The sequence below is a fragment of the Crocodylus siamensis genome, chromosome 4 (genome assembly GCF_052110815.1).
Source record: "Crocodylus siamensis isolate JL-2025a chromosome 4, ASM5211081v1, whole genome shotgun sequence".
Taxonomy (NCBI): domain Eukaryota; kingdom Metazoa; phylum Chordata; order Crocodylia; family Crocodylidae; genus Crocodylus; species Crocodylus siamensis.
This window is the reverse complement of record NC_143398.1, coordinates 163,427,540-163,444,701: the sequence shown is the minus strand read 5'-3', so window position 1 is coordinate 163,444,701 and position 17,162 is coordinate 163,427,540. Positions and strand designations below refer to the sequence as shown.

The window sequence follows — 17,162 nt, the reverse complement described above, 5'->3', positions numbered from 1 at the left end:
AGGCAAGTGAGCACCGCAGGGCACCTGGCGCCACTGCATTTTCTACTGTTTCTCTTCTTTCTTCTCCCCCTTGTGTGCATGCTTGTCATATAGGAAGTAGGACCAGGAGCTTGGTTCCACTTTAAAAACCTTTTCTCTTTTTCCCAGAAGGAGCAGCCCTCGCTATATGTACTATGGAGGAGAAGCATGTCAGACAGGGTGATTTCACTAGGATATTCTGTGCAGCTAAAGGGAAATGGAAAAAGGAATGTAAGAGTGACAGCCAGACTGAATTCTCTACATTTGAAATGGCTGAGATGCCTCTCCTTTTTCTTTATCTGGTGGGAAAAGTGATAAAGATGTTTAATCTTAGTCACTGCCATGGGACAAAGGAAGGGCTCAGAACCCTTAGCCATTTTAACTGTATAATGTCATCCTGTAATCCTGGATCCTGTAATGTCAGTATTATAGTAAAGTACTTTCTCTATTTTTCTTCCAACACAATGAGCACAACCAATCACAAGTACCAAGCCTGCTGGTGAGGACAGGGGGAGTAAGAGTTAGTATTGTTGCAAACACAGGAACTTCTGTCTGGTTTTCAACTTGGGAAATTATCCATGAAGATTGTGACTGTAAGGTCAAACACCGACAAGTCCCATTTGAGGCTGCCCACACAAGCATCCTTTGGTCCCTTGTACAACTATAATCTGGGAACCCTTCACACCAGCAGTGCAGCACTGTGAGCCCTTGCCTTTGCAAAGATAAGCTTCTTCTAACAGAGCTGGTCTATGCTGTGCTTATTTTTAGTATAGTACTGCTTGGACGTACCAGTCTAAAGCAGCCTCCTGCCTCCCCCCACTTCTGTTAGGTGCTGTATACACATCAGACATACTGTCCCAAGGAGCTCACAGCCTAAACAGCCTGGCCTGATATAGGAAGGAGAACAGATTCAGGGCTGGCTTGTGACTTACTCAGGGTCAACCAGGGAGCTGGGAGTTGAACCCAAGTCTCCTAAATCCCAGACTGTTGCCTTTATACCCAAACCCAGCCTTTCCGTCTGTTTCTAGGAGAGATCAGGAGCTGAAGCCGGCTTAGCACCAGGGACTGCCTTCTCAGGACAGAATGTTACTGACTCCTGAGCAGCCACCCCTGGGCCGTCTGCACTGCTTCCACATATTCCTCCAACCACCACCACATGAACGGACAGACATGGACAGGGCTTACGGCTCTGAAGAGATCCCAGTTGTGAGATGCAGGAGAAGGAGCAGGCAGGCCCAGGTGGCTGGGGTTCCCATTCTTGCAGGGGCAGGCTGGGAGGTGGGTGCACACCTCACTCTTGCTGGGTCTTTCTTCCTTCCTTTTTCTGACAAGACACCAGTCTGCTCTGGTCTGATATAGTCTCTGCATCAGGAGCTTTGCCTTTAAGCCTGAAGGTAAATAAAGGCTGTGTCAGGTCTCTTGCTGGGGGTGGTGGACAGAGCTAAGACAATATTTACCCACACAACCCCCACCATTACTAGTTTCAAGGCTCCAACCGCTGGATTCGTGTAGGATGGTTTGGATAGGTATCATCCTGCCTCAGGCAGGGGCTTGGACTAGGTGACCTCTGGAGATCCCTTCCAGCCCAGCTTCTCTGTGATTCTATCATAATGGTGGTCAGAAATAGTCAGGTGAGTGCGTGAGGTCTACAACATGAATTATACCTGGCAGAGGGTGCAGCAGACCCTTTTGTTTTTCAGCAGTGATGCAGTAGGACTGAATGACGGAAAGGGAGTGGGTGAAGTTTGGCAGCAGTTATTCTGCTAGCACAGAGCCAAGAGGGACACCACGGTGCCCTGTGTTGCTCATGAGGCTCCTGTTTCCAATGGCTTGTGATGGTGTCAAATTGTATTAATCTGGGCTGACATTTTCCAGCCTTGGTACCTGCCTTAGGTTGAATTTTATCAGTTTCAGTCAAAATGATTCAATTATTTCTGTTAAGCAGGGAAGCACCAGTGCCAATCATAATCTGTTACACTGAAGGTTTCTTTGAAGTATTCGTTGTGCCTCCTGGACTGGAGCAGCACCCTGAAAATTGGGACTGAGAGGTGCCTATTTCACTCCGCAGAAAAAGCTGTGCAGTTTAGGCAAAATTATAAATGACGGGAAATCACGATTTTCACATGCTCAAAGAATTTTGGGGGTGGGACTTCCTCTTGCAGTCCTTAGCACAGGCTGTACATGGCTGTTCTGATTTGGTGACTCCAGTGTTTGCACTTTGTCCGCATCCACGAGACTATGTGCATATCTGTGAGATGGAGTAGAGTTGTTATAACAATGATATTATGTTCTGTGTACAGAGCAGGAGGCAGCAGTTGCTCTTCCCTTTGCTGAATCTTTCTTTTCCAATAATATTTTTCCAGCTGACGTGACTTTTCCCAATCTTTAGCATTCAAGTCACCCATAAAAATGATTTTATCTTGTCTTTGGAGAACAGTCCTCTTTAGCTCACCAATAAAAGTTGTCTTTGTCAGTATCATGTCATGTCATTACAGGGGTGTAGGCACAGATAACTGAAAGACAAGGCCTTGGAAAGGCACATAGTACAAGCTGGACCCAGGTACCCGGTTGGAGAGAGAGTCTACAGAGATCCCTGGGGACCTCTGTGAATCCCAGGTACTAATGTAGTCATGTAACACAAATGCGTCAGGTGCCCAAGTGACATGGCTGGCCACCTGGGTGCAGCTAAGGAAACATCAGAAAGAAGCTGCATATCATTCCCTGGCAGCAATGGACACACTGGGCACCACTTCCCATGAAGCATTTCCTTGGAATTGGAGCTACTAAACAGTGCAGTAAGGGCCATGGGATGCAACTCAACTGAGTTATTTCTGATCAGACCAGATCAAACTTTGCTTAGTTTGAGCAGGCTGGGAGGGGACAGAGGAGATGACTCCATCACCCTGGTCCAGCTCTAGGGGCCAGGGAGAAAATGCTGCTCCTGGAGATGTTCCTCCAGTCTTGACAACAGTAGGGCTGTGTGGCACATTTGGATAATTTGTTGGAGCTGTCCCTAGGGACACACAGGTGGCACTGGGTGTGTAGGTGGGTCTACCAATGGCAGAACTGGATAGTAGCAGAGACCTGGCACTTGCATTCCTTATGGCTATGCCTTTCCTGAGTCAGTCTCACACTGAGCAGGCTGGCAGGGGTTGCTCAACACACACTTGCAACACTGGCGTGTTTCCTGATTGACACTGAACGCTGGTAAAAATTCCTGAGCACAGGTAAATATTTGATGATAAACCTGCAAAGGGTCAGTAGCCTGGAACTAGTTCTCTATATCCACAGAACTGACATGGTGCCAGCATGACTAAAATGACACGCACCCTCCTTCTTAGGTGAACATGACAAATGCCAGCTTGCATAACTGTTGCTCAACTGCTTTGCCCATGCCCGTCTGTTGAGGAAACCAAATTCGCATCTCCCACGAAGAGAAAGGGGTCTCCACATGGCAGGCCTGGAACTGCACAGGGAGGCAACATGCAACATACTTAGAAACTGAATTCTTCCTGCCCCAGCAAAGGGCTGGGGCTCTACTGGGGATGGGCACGGGAGGCAGATCTTATGTGTATGTTTATGTGGGACCTAGCCATGGGGCTGGAGCTTTACTGGAGCAATGTGCCTATGTGAACTCATGGATGCACATGCAATATGCATATGTGCATGCGAGTACTTGGATGGATGAGTAAGTGGTTGAAGAGGATTCACAACATGCTTCAGAAGCCATATTTGTAGGCTGGTAAGTAAAGAATGGCAGTGCCTAGCCTTTGTACCTAGCTTTTAAAAGTTCAAGTCACATATAAAGTGCACTGACCCTAGGGCAGTAGAGTTTAGAGTATGTCACTGAGAGGCTGCCTAAGGGTGGGAAACCATGCATTGTGGGGTGCTACTGGGCTGACCAAGTCTGTGTTATGCTTTGGTGAGAAGAACAAACATAATCTGAAATGCTTCACTGTTTCATCCAGAGTAATTTTTATATGGTTTGGGCCAACTGATTGTGCTTTAGCACCATATTGTCACCATGCGCTCACTTTTTATGATCTTTTAAACTATGTAAGATGCTGTAACATTTTTCCATACTCAATGAAATTCACTGCAAACTTCCTCAAAATCCCCAAACATGCCTCTGCAACCCAAAAGCAAAAGAACATTGGGAGATCAATATCATCAACTAGTTTTCTCAGCCTTATCTAGAGTCCTCATCCATCTCCTAACACTGGCTGAAGACTTCTGAGCTTAGTTTTTAAAGGGGATCTATGAGCTGGCCCTTATTTACTTATTTTTACTGGGCTTGTATTCTTGATTTTCATTTTGTTAAAATGAATCCAGAGGGTCTGAATGCTGCTGTCATTCTGCCACCATTGTTGATACCAGGAACTTCAAGTCAAGTCTGGTCTCCCCTTTATTTTTTGGAGGAGAGAATGAATTTCTCAAAGCATGTAAAACTTCTTTTGCACAGCACTGCTGCATTACTCTAGAAATACAATACAGGTGGGTTTGCAGGAAGGCAATAATCATCAGCACATCTAGTGCTTCCCTAATGTGGATTGTCAACTGTAAGGGTCAGGAACATTTTCTCCCCTGATGTAGGATTTGGCTTTTGGGTTTTATTTCCTCCTTTTCAATTCAAGTGTCAGAGACTGGTTATGGCTGGAGACAGGAGAATACTGAGCAGGGTAGGTAGGAGCTCTGTGGAAGTAGAGTCCTCCCAGGTGCTAGACTACTATATCTTGCTCATGTGTTCATCAGATCTGGGAGAATTTCCCTCCAGACCAGAATGGCAGGGGACCTATGGGATTTCCACTTTCCCCTGCAGTCTGGGGCAGGGATTACTTGTTGGGATCCTCTGAATATATCTGACCTAAACAGTTCCCTCCCATCTCAGGGGGCTTCGATGCTGGTGGTGCCCGTGCTCCCCTGTCTGTTGTCTATGGCACATAGTTTAGTTTTTTGAGACTGAAATATTTGGCCTAGCTCAAGTTTTTGGCTTTGATATAGGTTATTTGGTTTAAACTTAACAGCTTATGGTACTCCTGGTTTAGACTTCATCTGAAGGACCGTTCTGACCACAATTGCTAAGAAACCTTAATTGAAAGAACATCCACAAATCTGTCAGAATGATGTTATTTCTCCAACAAGCACTGGAATGAACTTAGTGGGCATGTCCAATTGCAGCCATCCAGGGCACATGCGTAGACCCTGTTCCAAGCAGCAGGTGCCTCTGGCATGAACTGCTCCAGAGTTTATTGCTTTGCATTAATTTCATGTGTAGATGTACCCAATGTTAAGTGGAAAAGGAAGGTGGTTTATAAAAAAATTCAACCAGCTTAAATTGCATCAGTTTGTAATCAGTATAGTCAAACAGGTGGAAATCAGTGTAGATGTGCTTCTTTGAGATGCTGGTTTATTGTGGTTTAGGTCAAGTCAATGATTAACTTTTCACACAGACCTGAATTAACTCTGGTTCAAAGCAAAAGGGTGCAGACAAAAGAACAACCAACCATGAATTGAAGTGGGTGGGGTCATATTAGTCAATTCCTAATCACTTTAAGCTAAATTAACTAATTCTGATTTAATCAGAATGACTGCATTTGCTCTGAGGTTTGTACTGCTTCAACTAACCTGCCAGTTTTCGTGTAGACAAGCAGTTAAATTCAGCATATGGAGTGCTATGGAGCTCTGCCTCATGTGTCTACACCTGTGTAAAAAGGTAGCAAAGAGTGAAACCATGTCCTGTATGCAGGGTCACAGCTAGATCCCACCAGAGGCAGACAGACAGGCACAGCAAGAAAGCAGCCTTGCACTTGGGTTGACACTTCACTAGGTCTAATGATGAGTAGCTTCTGGCATGCTACTTTGGGCAGCAAAACCCAAGTATCCACATTGCACCTACTGGCCCCACACGCAGATGCTTTGGTTTTGCTGGCAACTTTGGAGGCTGAGAGAACAAGAGGACATTTCCAGAACAAACAGATGTGTTGGTGGAGGAAGATGCTCAGAGTCCGTGTCAGGTCTGCTCTTCTGCAGATTGTCCAGACCAGGCTGAGGGGAGGGTTCAATGATTAGAGTTAGGAGTAGCAGGTGAGAAGTTGAGTCTCAGGCTCAACTCCTGAGTTAGGCTACTCCTGAGCTAGGAGTAGCAGGTGAGAAGAGGCCTGTCAGCCCCACAGATCCTTGGGTGCCTGATTGCTGATGGGAGGGGAGAGGGCTGGTTGGCAGGGCAGTAGCTTCCGTGAGAATATCCCTTAGATGTCAGCTTTGGGAGGCTTCAAAACAGACAAATGTTCCATGAGACAGGCATTAAAATCAACCTGTCTCCCCTTCCCCTTGCCACTGAATGATTCTGCAAGAAGATGCACCCCAACTTTTTCCAACTCATACCCCAGAAACTCTCCTTCAGACATTCTCTTTTCTGCACCCACAGGCACTTCCCTAGTTACAGACATGGCCTCCCAGACAGGATCCTTTGTCCTACATAAGTTCTTCACCTGAGAAGTCCATGTGCCCTACATATACGATCCCATTAATGGACTCCAATCCCCACACTGTCAGGCTACAGGGATCAGGTATGTGTATGACCACAGGTTTCAATGGAGATAACCTCAGTGTCAAGGCCTAAACAGCCTCGATCCTTAAGACAGGGGACCACAGGGGCTTGGCCTCAGCCTGGCCACTTCCCAGGACATCACGGTAGAGGGAGACCTGTCCCAAGCCTCTCCCTCACTCACTTCCCTCCTGACTGATGCTGAAGTTGCTGAAGTGGGGAAACAGCCCAAGCTGAGCTGCACTGATCCTCCAAGCCCTGCCATGGGGTCACAGCTCAGAAGGCTGAAGCTGCCTCTGTCAGTGTCTCCCTGAAGCTTGTCTTGGCCCAGATTTTGGGGCACAAGTAATGGAAGTCTATGACTCCTCAGCACCACTACTCTCTGGACCGGCCTTTCCCTGTGGACTCAGCCACTGGGGTCTCTCCACTCAGTCCTAGGCCCACTCCTAGTGCTACCTTCTTGGGCTGTACAAACAGTTCCTCCCTCTCCGTGGATTCAGGCGGTCAGGGTATCTTCCTGCATTCCCACAGCCTCATGCTCTCCCTTCTCTTCCCCCTGCCCTGTCAGCCCCATAGCCTCTCCGAGCTCCGACTGGAGTCCTCCCATGAGGCCTGTTGCTTTCTCCACCCTGTCACTGGACACACATCAGTGATGTCAATGCCTCTGCTGATGATGGAGGGTTTAGCAGTTTTTGCGTGGTCCCCAGAGCTGCTCTCAACATAGAGTGTGGGCACATTGCACCTACCTTAGCTGCAGGGGGCACTGTAGTCAGCTTCTTCGTGCTCACCTGCAGCAAGAAGAGACATATACCAGGAAAGCAACACATGGAGGAGACCCTCCCCAGTCCCATCCTGGTGGGGTTTGTTACCCCCATCTGTAGGTCTGCCCTCCTGTAAGGACAGGTGCCTGTTTCCATCTTCATCTGAGTCACACTGGTACCACCAATAAGTCTTGAGTCATCCATTTATAAATTGTCTCCCCACGTCCTGGTGTGTCCCCTGCAGTGGAAGGGATCCTGGAGGCTTCTGAGGAGCTGGATGGCAGGGGAAATGTGAGGGGGTGAGCATCCAATGGGCATATACCCATAGGTTGAGCCCAGGAACGTGCCTTTCGCAAGTGTCTCCAGAGATCCAACTGCAGGCCCCTACCTGCTCCTCTGCCAGCCTTTTCCAGCCCACCAGGCCCCAAGTGCTAATCTCAGGCCTCAGCAAGGGATAGATCAGCCACTGACACGAATATGAGAACTGGGGGAGATTTCAGTGATCCCCAGCCCCCCCCTGGCACTGACTGTCCCATAGAGACCTGAGTGCAGGTGTGAGGGATGGGGAGGAGGTACAGTCAGGGTAGGACTCACCTCTCTCATAGTAATCGTAGAGTCTCACTGTGGCTGGTTTGATAGTCACCAGGAAATCCTGCTTCAGGGAGAAGGTGAAGCTCACTGTGACCTTAGTCAGCTACAGAGAGAGAGGGCATGAGTGCATGGGGTGAACCCTCTGAGCTGTGTAGGTATCAACCTCTCCTGCTTTCCTATGAAGGGCCCTCCCTGGGATCTGGTACATCAGATCCCACTTCCCTTACCATTTACCTTCATGCTTGCCCATTCTCATTCCACCCAACCTGCTTACAATCCTTGCAGCCGACTCCAGCAAATAATGAAACCATGGGACTGCTCCACTCTTGGCCATGTGAACCCTGCCTGGGGAAATTCCCTCCTAAGGGCTGTCTTCCCATTACCCCTACCTCCTGTGGATGAGCAGCCAATCTGAGTGGATGAAGGAGGCAGCCAGTGGTTTCTCACTGCTGTCAAAACCCAACATGCTTTCCTAATTTGAGGGAATAGCAGACAGAAGAAAGGATCCAAAAGAGTTGGAAGGTTCTGTTTCCTGCCCCTCCACTCACGATCTCCCATGTGGCAGCATGAAGCCTAGGAAAGAACAACAGAGTCAGGCAAGTGTCTGTGGACAGCAGAAATAACTGCTGGGTGAGGGGGATGAACAGATGTGGAGAGCACACAACTGATCAGTTAGAATGTGTGGGTTTGGGGAACAGCTGGAAGCCCCATAGTGCGAGGCAGCCACAAGCAGCCTCAGTGGCATGCATCTGAGAAGCTGGTCTCACACGTGCAACCCTTGTTAAGTAGCCTCTCACACTGGGCTCTTTCCAGGCTGCCCTGCTTTGAGGCGCACCTCACTGGGCCTGCTGTGCTCTAATAAGCCTAACCTTGCAGCACACTCTCAGAGAGCAAATCCTCTGCCTAGCATCCTATCCATGATGGCTGGGACCCACAGCCCAGTTGCCTGCTCCTGAAACTGGTAGTGGCTCCTAACTCCCCTCCCAGCATAAACACATGCTGCCTGGGGCTCCACACCTGTGAGTACTCTGCAGCTAAAGGCTAACTCTTGGGTCACAGGATTGCTGTAACACATCACACACACAGATCTAAATGACAGCTCTTTACCTGTAGCATAGGGAACATGAAGTTCTAGTAAAAAATATGCACCAGGGTGCATCTGGAGATAATTAAGGATCCTGCTCTTGTAGCACATGGCTGGTTTTTTGGAACCAAAGTCTTTCCCATGCAGGTCGCTTTCCACAGACTTGGTTGGTCCCATGACGTCAGTCTCCACCTTCACTACGAAGCCTATGATTCTTCCTTTGCCCTGCATGACTTACTTCACAAAACCCTGGGTCCTTGGTTCTGCCTTTGGCAATTCATCACTGCTCCAAACCCCTTCCCAGCCACAGCTAAGACCAGCAGCTTCACCTGCCTCAGTCAACCTCCCTGGCACATCTACTGCCTGGTCACCTTTATGACTGAGCTCTGAACTTCTGCCCACTGTACCTCACCTGAGAAGGATGTGACACTCTCTTTCTCAGCCAGTAGGGATACACACAGCCATTCCAGGATACAGCAGCTGTCACACCAACATCACAACACCAAGCAGAATTCGTAAGTTAGATGTAGATGATTCCTTGAGTCACCACAGGTGGCCTTACAGGGACTGCTCCCTCATGCTATGTTGAGGGGGCAGGAAGAGTTAAAAAAAACCATGGGGAGGTCTAAAGACAGCTTGTGGTTCTGGTGGCTGGCTGACCCATGGTGTTGGCTGTGTGGCACTCACCTCATCCAGGTAGAGAATCACCTGGTCTTTCTGAACCTCCAGCTTCTTCATCAAATAGTGCTGCATCAGCTAAAAGCAGAGGTGAAAGCTCAGTCTGGATTTGAGGGGTCAGGGCCATGCTCACTGCTCTGCTGGGGACTGTGATAACAGGCCTCGTCCCAACGTCTCCCCTAGCCCAGGGAACCTGGCTGATCTGCCACCCCCACCAGTCACATCCAAGTAGTGTGCATCCGTGATGGGGAGGGAAGGTCAGGGGAAAAGCCCAGCAGGAGTTAAGGAGGATCAAAACCCAGTCAGGAGCTGGGTGGATGTTTCATTTGCTATATCAGCTGGACTTTCTCCTTTTGGGGAATCCCTAGGTGTCCAGCAGTTGGCCTGGGTTGCCTGTCTGGGTCCATTCTCCCTGGGCGTTTCACCTTCTTCACAGACTTTTTGCTCAATGTGACCTTTTCTGTCACATTGAGCAAATCACTTCCCCTTTCTGAGCTTCTGTCCCATCTGCCTCTTCATTTGTTTAGCCTGTGAGTACTTTGGGAAAAGATTCTCTCTTTTGCTACTAAGCGTGTGTGTGTTAATGGATTTCAGTTCAGCCAGGATGGACTAGATTTTCACGTGTATGACAAGAGGCAGTTCTTATACCTGCTGGTGATTCTCTGCCTAACCTAGAGTACTTCCTCTGCAGCCCAGAAATGCTAGAGTTTCTCATTACAATAGGTGAAAAATGTAACATTAGCAAAATAGTTCATTTTACCTAATCCCATTATTCAAAATAACTCCGCCATTTCATTGCGAAGTCTCTCCCCAAAAAAGCAGGCAGAAGCAGGGACCTGTTTAGGGCATGTTAATCTCTACACTTAAAATTTGGCAAAGACACAGACAACAGAAAGCAAGTTTTCACAACAGGAAGCATCAGGCTACTTTACCTGTAGTGTAATGCTCCATAATACACCATATTATTTCATACATGGTGGAATATAGATGGTGGACACTATAGTATGGTGTCCAGAGGACACTATAATATTTGAATGTCTAGGAGTGGGCTTGCTGGAGTCTGGGCTTTAATGCTTTGGGGATATGCCAGGGAGTGTATCTAGGCCTGAGACCTTCCTGAAGATGTCATAGGGGCCAGTGCGCTAAATCCCATGGAGTGTTTGCTAGGTACATTCATAGAGAGTCACTGTTGGAGCAGGCCAGCCTCTGGATAGTGCCTCTGGATGCCAGCAGCACTGGGCTCCTTGAGGCCAGTGTATTTTACCCAGGCTATAATGAAGTGCAAAGCATAGCTGGGCATCAGCCAGACCTGAAACAATAAGTAGGCATTAAATTCCCAGTGATGCCTCTTTCTCAACCACATTCGCCTCCAGTGCCTTACTGAGCAGTCAGGTGAATCTCAAGCAGCAGTGGGGTAGTCTTCGGAAAATTTAGGGAGAAAGTTATAGACCTAAAAACAAACACAGAACAAGCAGGCATGAAACCAAGGCATGGGCTGCCCAAGTGCTCAATTCCAGCCCTACTCTCACTAACCCATCTCCTTGGAAAGTCCTGTAACCCCAAAGCTAACCTTTGGCATGGATGCCAACCACCATGTGGCAACCATTGCCACTGCAGCCCAGGTACGTGTCCTTGTACCTTCCTTCTCCCTTCCAATTTCCCTTGGTTGGGTCAAGGAGCCTCTCCTCAGTCGGGGCACTTTGGCAAGGAGTGATGCTATGGAGTTGCTCTGTTCTAGGAGTGGCCTGGGAAGAGTCCCACAGGCTCTGCCTGCCTAGCAGAAATGAAGTCTGCAGGGGTGAAACCATGTGACTCACTGTATCAGTACTGAGCTCAGTCTCGGGTTTCATGAGCAGCACACTTTGATCCATGGCACCGACAGCACACAGAGAGCCTGGGGCATCCTGCACCTGAAGGTTGAGCTGTGAGCCAGGCAGGGATCTGCCCTGCGAGAATGCCCTGAGGAGGGCAAAGGGGCATCAGGTAGGGACTGAGAGGGGCAGAGGATGCCCTCCCCATGCCCAGAGAGAAAGGAGGCAGTGCCAGACAAGGGCAGACATGGAGCAAAGCTTATGGCACTGAGGGCCACAGGCTCCACATCTCACTGGCTGGTGGACTCGGGGTTTGGGAATCAGTGCTGGGGTACAGGAGAGGATGAGATAGTGCATTTGGTATTTCTTTCAGGGAGATCACAGAGCTGATACCACAGGGTGTGAGGGGGCAGAGCAGAAGAATAGAGGCTGGGAGGGGCTGAGGCACCAGTGATAAACCTCTGCTGGGGTTTCAGTCAGAGCAGGAGGCAATTCCCTGGTTTCCCCAAAGGCTGCTCTAGCCCAAGCCCTGTACTCACCTTGTTTGGGAAGCACTTGGTCATGTGAAGCTCAGTGCTATCGGCAGCCATCTCTCCATTGGGCAGTACTGTATAACCCAGCACCTTGGCAGAGGGTGCCAGCTCAGCCCCAACAGGCAGCTCAATGGAAAAGGAGCCCTTCAGCTCTGGGTCTAAAGAAACACATGGGAGAAGTGAGGCCCTGGCACAGACTGCAGACCTCCCTCCTGCAAATAAATTCTTAATCCCAGACCCCCCACCCCACCTCTTGGGTGCCGGGGGCCTTGCTGCACACACCCATCCCTCAGCATTTACCAGCCCCTTCTCCAAAGTCTCGTCCCTTCTACAGGCTCCTTATGATGGCTCCCTTGGCCACGACCTGTGGAGGACATAGGAGTCACTCCTCCTACATGGAAGGCCTGACAAATGGCATGATGTGGGGAGGGCCAGCTCCAGGGCAGGATGCAACTTCTCTACCCATTGGCCAAGGCAAAGATGATGGGGAAGCACATTTGGGCACCAACAGCCTGAGTCATCCCAAACATTGTTGTCCATCCCAACCATTCTCAGTGGCTGGTCAAGCCTACACGAGTGTAGCTAAGGCAGAGGACCCATACCAGTTTCTGAGTGAGTGCAAGTGAACCTTTGTGTACATGGCAAGTTCAAATGAGTAGCAGAATATGCAATTTAGGTTAAGCAGAAGTCGTGGCAGGAAACAGACTGCAGGACTGCCCTGCAATAAGAAACCCAAGGATGCCAATCTGTGGTTTTAGCAGAAGGATGTTGGCATATGCAGAGACTGATGTAGCCAAGTGCAACAAATGCACCTTTGTTCTATTGTGAGTGCAAAACTTTTATGCTTTTTAATAAGCCCATCAAATTGCCCATCCCTAATCATGCTGCCGTAACGAAGGCATACTTACTTCCATTTCACAAGGGCTACTTTATTTCTTCCAGACCAATGAGAAAAAGGGATTCAGTTTGGTTCCACTTCATCTTATGAAGGCACAGGAAGATGAGAAGATGCTTGTTCAAGTGTATACATACATGTGTTTGGCCAGAGGGAAACTGGGAAGTACACAGCAAGACCCAGAAAAGGCCAGTTCTTGGCAACTCCCCTTGTCAGTCATCCATCTGTATTCTATGGCACCAAGTAGCCATATAACACATTTATCCCAGAGCCAACCTTTGCTTTGAGTATTGTCTATTAGCTCTTCCTAACCTACCAATACACCTCCAATCCAATTATCACCGTCTCCCAGCCCTCCTGACCCAGCCAGTGCACTGTCCCAGGATAAGGCCAGAATGGATGTCCTCAAAAGGTGGGGAATAGGGTAAATCCCATCTCCAGATCCAGCCCAGCTTGGGGAATCAACAACATCTAGGAAATTCTTCTCTTCCCTTCTGGTCCATCATGAGGTTGCCAACACAGACCTCATGCCCCTGGTGTCCCCACCCTCCTGTTCCCTGAAATTCCTGCACCCATATAGCCCCACCCCTCTCTTGCTCCCAGGAAGGGCTTACTAGGAATATGAAATCTAGACTTTTGGAGTCATCCCTCGTGGCTTTCCTGGCAATGATGTAATCCACCTGCAGCTGCTGGGTCTGGTCGCAAGGCATCAACCCCCCTTGTGCATGGATCTTCAGGAAACTTCTGCTCTCAGAGTAGAAGGGCTTTAGGTAGTGGATGGTCTCAGGGTACCTGGGAAAGATCTTCCCCTTCTGATGGGTGTGAACTACTTCCTTGAACTTCCCTTGAAGGAGACAGAGAGAATTGGGATTCTCAGGAGTGGTGGAGTGCCCAGCGTAGAGTGGGAATGCTCTACGAAAGGCAGGCCAGGATGTTGCAGACTGAGCTTGTCTGCAAGGAGGAAACCACAGTCATAAAGAAGCCAGTCCTGCAGTAGCAAGGCAGCAGCTTGGGACCATCTGGTTCCAGTGCTGGGTCCCCATCAAATACAGGATGATAAGGTCCAGTCTGGCCCACAGGGGATGACATTCCTAACCAAACTCCACCCAAAACTGGCTCCAGTACCCTGACAGCTCCTGGACTCTTCCACAAATGCATTATATGCAGCTTGTCCACCCTGTGCCTGTCGTGTCTCCTTAGAACAGAACCTCCCCAGGACAGGGAGTGCTTAGTACTCTTTATTCGTAAAGTGACTGGCACTTTTAGTATTCTTTATTTGTAAAGTTCCCATTGCTCTTGTGTGCTGCCATGTTGTATTGGTGTCTGGGAACTGGCAAGATGGTTATGGGAAAGACTGAGATGGATAGGTGTTAGCGCCATGGAGGGGCTGAGTGCAATTCACTGCCCTTGTGGGGTGGGAATTGAAGCAAGCTCTGGACTATGCAGAAATGCATGGGATTCAGAAGAGCCTCCTGGGGTGGAGTTGGGCCCACTAGCTGGCCCACTGATTGCTAGTCAGACCCATGCCCCACGTATGGACTTTCTGGCTGAAGCTGCAGCTGGATCCTGGCCATAGCTTGTCTCTGGGCACCAGGAAACCTACGTAACTTATTTTGTAGGGTAATAAGAAGGTAGGCTGTAGAGCAGAGTTCCTCCAGGGCCTGGGAAGTCAGTCTCTTACCTTCAAGGTGACTGTCCTTGTCCAGAGGGAAGTGTCCAGCTCAAAGAAGGCTCTCCTAGAGTCATCTGTTTGGAGAGTTTGGGTCTTGTTCACTGCTTCAGCAGTGATCAAGAGCTGCAGCTCCTCATTCTTCAGGGCAGAACCATCTGCATCCTGCAGGAACATCTGAACTGAGAGAGAAAGGACAGCATGTACAACTCGGGAGTCCAGCCTTGGGGTGTAGAGGCCTGGGAGAGCACAGGGTGCTGGGGTCACAGAGCTGAAGGGTGTTGTTAACACCCTTACCTTGCCAGTGTAGGGGATTCCAGGCTTGTAAAAAGTGTCAGCATCTTCAGATGTCAATGTGGCCACATCAGACACAATCTTGCAGCTCTTGGTTGCATTGTGCTGCGCCCCTAGTGTCAGAGGGAGGGATGAGCTGAGAGAGGGCCTGGGGGAGGATTAGAGGTCCAAAATAAGGTCAGAGAAGGATTGTGCCTGAGAATTGGGAATCCAGAACTAAAAGCCTTCATATTGGAAGTAATCCCAAAGTAGCTGCTTGACATTTCCCAGCAGCTTTCCAGGGGGCTGCAGCCCCTTTTCTCAGCAGAGGGCTCTACACTGAACAGTCCCAGGCCCCATCCGCAGGTTCTTGCCCCTACTCTCTCAGCCCAGGGCAGATCCCTGGAGATGGCAGTGCTCAGAAGCACTCAGTTCTCAGTGGCCATTCTGGACCTACTCCCTGAAGATTGGAAGAGTCCGTATATGCAGAAAAGGAAATTACAAGAGCCACTCTTATAAAATGCAAGAGTCAAGTCTTTACCAAGAGACTTTTACGGCCTGGAGTCCCTTCTATCTCTGTTCTGTGGGCTTCTGTCATGTTGCCAGCCCAGCAGAACTCATTTGGCTACAGCACCTGCCTGCTCAGTAACTTTGCTAAGTTCCTCCTCCGGAGGTGGGTGAGCTGAGTAGGGCACAGGTGCAACTAGACCCACTACCCGTTAAAGGGGACAGTCACTCTGTTAGTTCTGAAAACAATTCACATGCAACAGAAACATCCTTCTTGATCAACATCCAAGTAACCTTAATTTTGCCTGTGTAGAGAAACATAATAACCGTGCAGTATAAACAAACCTTGTCCCGTCCCCTCACTTTCTCTCATAGCTGCACAAACATGTTTGTGTCTTTCTTTGTTCACAGAAAGGTGGTTAGAAGTCTGATGTTCCAGACAGCCACCAAATGGGCATCAATGGGTTTGGTTCAAACTCAGATAGGATTTGGATCTTGTACTCACTTCTTAGTCAAAGCGAAGTGCCTTTTCTTTAATGTGTGCTTGTGCATTGTCCCAGATAAACTTTTATGTGCATGTGAAGTCTGATCTTCTAGCACCATTAGAAGTGGTTTGTCATGGAGGTGATGCTATATCTAATTTCAGTAGACACAGCTCTCAGTAAACCATGAGGGCTCTCTCCTGGGAGATAGTGTGACCCTGGTTCTGGCTGCCTGCTCCCAATGCTATTCATGCATTTTTATCCCATGACTTCTTCATAGATTTCATAGACATTAGGGCTGGAAGGAACCTCAGAAGATCATTGAGTCCAGCCTCCAATGGCAGGCTATTCCAGACCTTGGGGGCTCGGACAGTAAAGAAATTCTTTATGTCCAGCCTGAAACGGTCTTGCAGTAGTTTGTGACCATTTGACTTTGTCATCCCTTGAGGCGCTCTGGTGAACAATCGTTCCCCCAGATCCTGGTGGTCACCCCTGACAAACTTATAGGTGGCTACCAGATCGCCCCTGAACCTGCGCTTTTCCAGGCTAAAGAGCCCCATGGCTCTCAGCCTATTGTCATAAGGTCCATTTTCCTGACCTCTGATCATATGCGTGGCTCTTCTCTGCACTCTCTCAAGCTTCTCCACATCCTTTTTGAATTGTGGGGCCAAAACTGGATGCAGTACTCCAGCTGCAGCCTCACCAAGGCCTAGTACAATGGGAGAATGACGTCCCGGGATTTGCTTGAGAAGCATCTATGGATGCAAGCCAGCATTTTGCTCACTTTACTAGCTGCAGCATCACAGTGAAGTGTCATGTTCATCTTGTGGTCAATCATGATCCCGAAGTCCCTTCCGTCCATAGTGCTAGCCAGCGTAGCGCTGCCGATCCTATAAGGATGCTGCAGGTTTTTCCTCCCAAGGTGGAGAACCTTGCATTTTTCAGTGTTAAACACCATCAGGTTCTCATCCACCCATTTGCTGAGCCTGTCAAGGTCAGCCTGGATTGCCCTCCTGTCCTCAGGTGTGGATGCTTTACCCCAGAGTTTGGTATCGTCGGCGAACTTGGCCAGTCTGCTTCTGACTCCAATGTCCACATCATTAATGAAGATGTTGAACAATATAGGTCCAAGGACAGAGCCTTGGGGGATCCCACTGGTCACAGGGCACCATGACGATTGACTTCTGTCAACCACCACCCTCTGGGTCCAACCACGGAGCCAATTCCCCAGCCAATGGACCGTGGTGGACCCAAGGCCACAGTTGGCCAGTTTTGCTAACAGGTGATCATGAGATACCAGATCAAAGGCTTTT

The 17,162-nt window shown here is 49.0% G+C and overlaps 1 protein-coding gene across 1 annotated transcript in view; it reads right to left on the bottom strand.

Moving 5' to 3' along the window:
• Positions 1-7,312: 7,312 nt before the first annotated feature.
• LOC149867076 (alpha-2-macroglobulin-like protein 1) overlaps positions 7,313-17,162 on the bottom strand; it is a 39,955-nt gene continuing 30,105 nt past the window's right edge. The window contains 10 exon segments of the mRNA XM_090041677.1: positions 7,313-7,353; positions 7,921-8,020; positions 9,689-9,757; positions 11,497-11,638; positions 11,759-11,856; positions 12,030-12,210; positions 12,356-12,387; positions 13,533-13,757; positions 14,600-14,764; positions 14,885-14,994. Coding sequence (XP_089897803.1) covers positions 7,313-7,353; positions 7,921-8,020; positions 9,689-9,757; positions 11,497-11,638; positions 11,759-11,856; positions 12,030-12,210; positions 12,356-12,387; positions 13,533-13,757; positions 14,600-14,764; positions 14,885-14,994 — 1,163 coding nt within the window.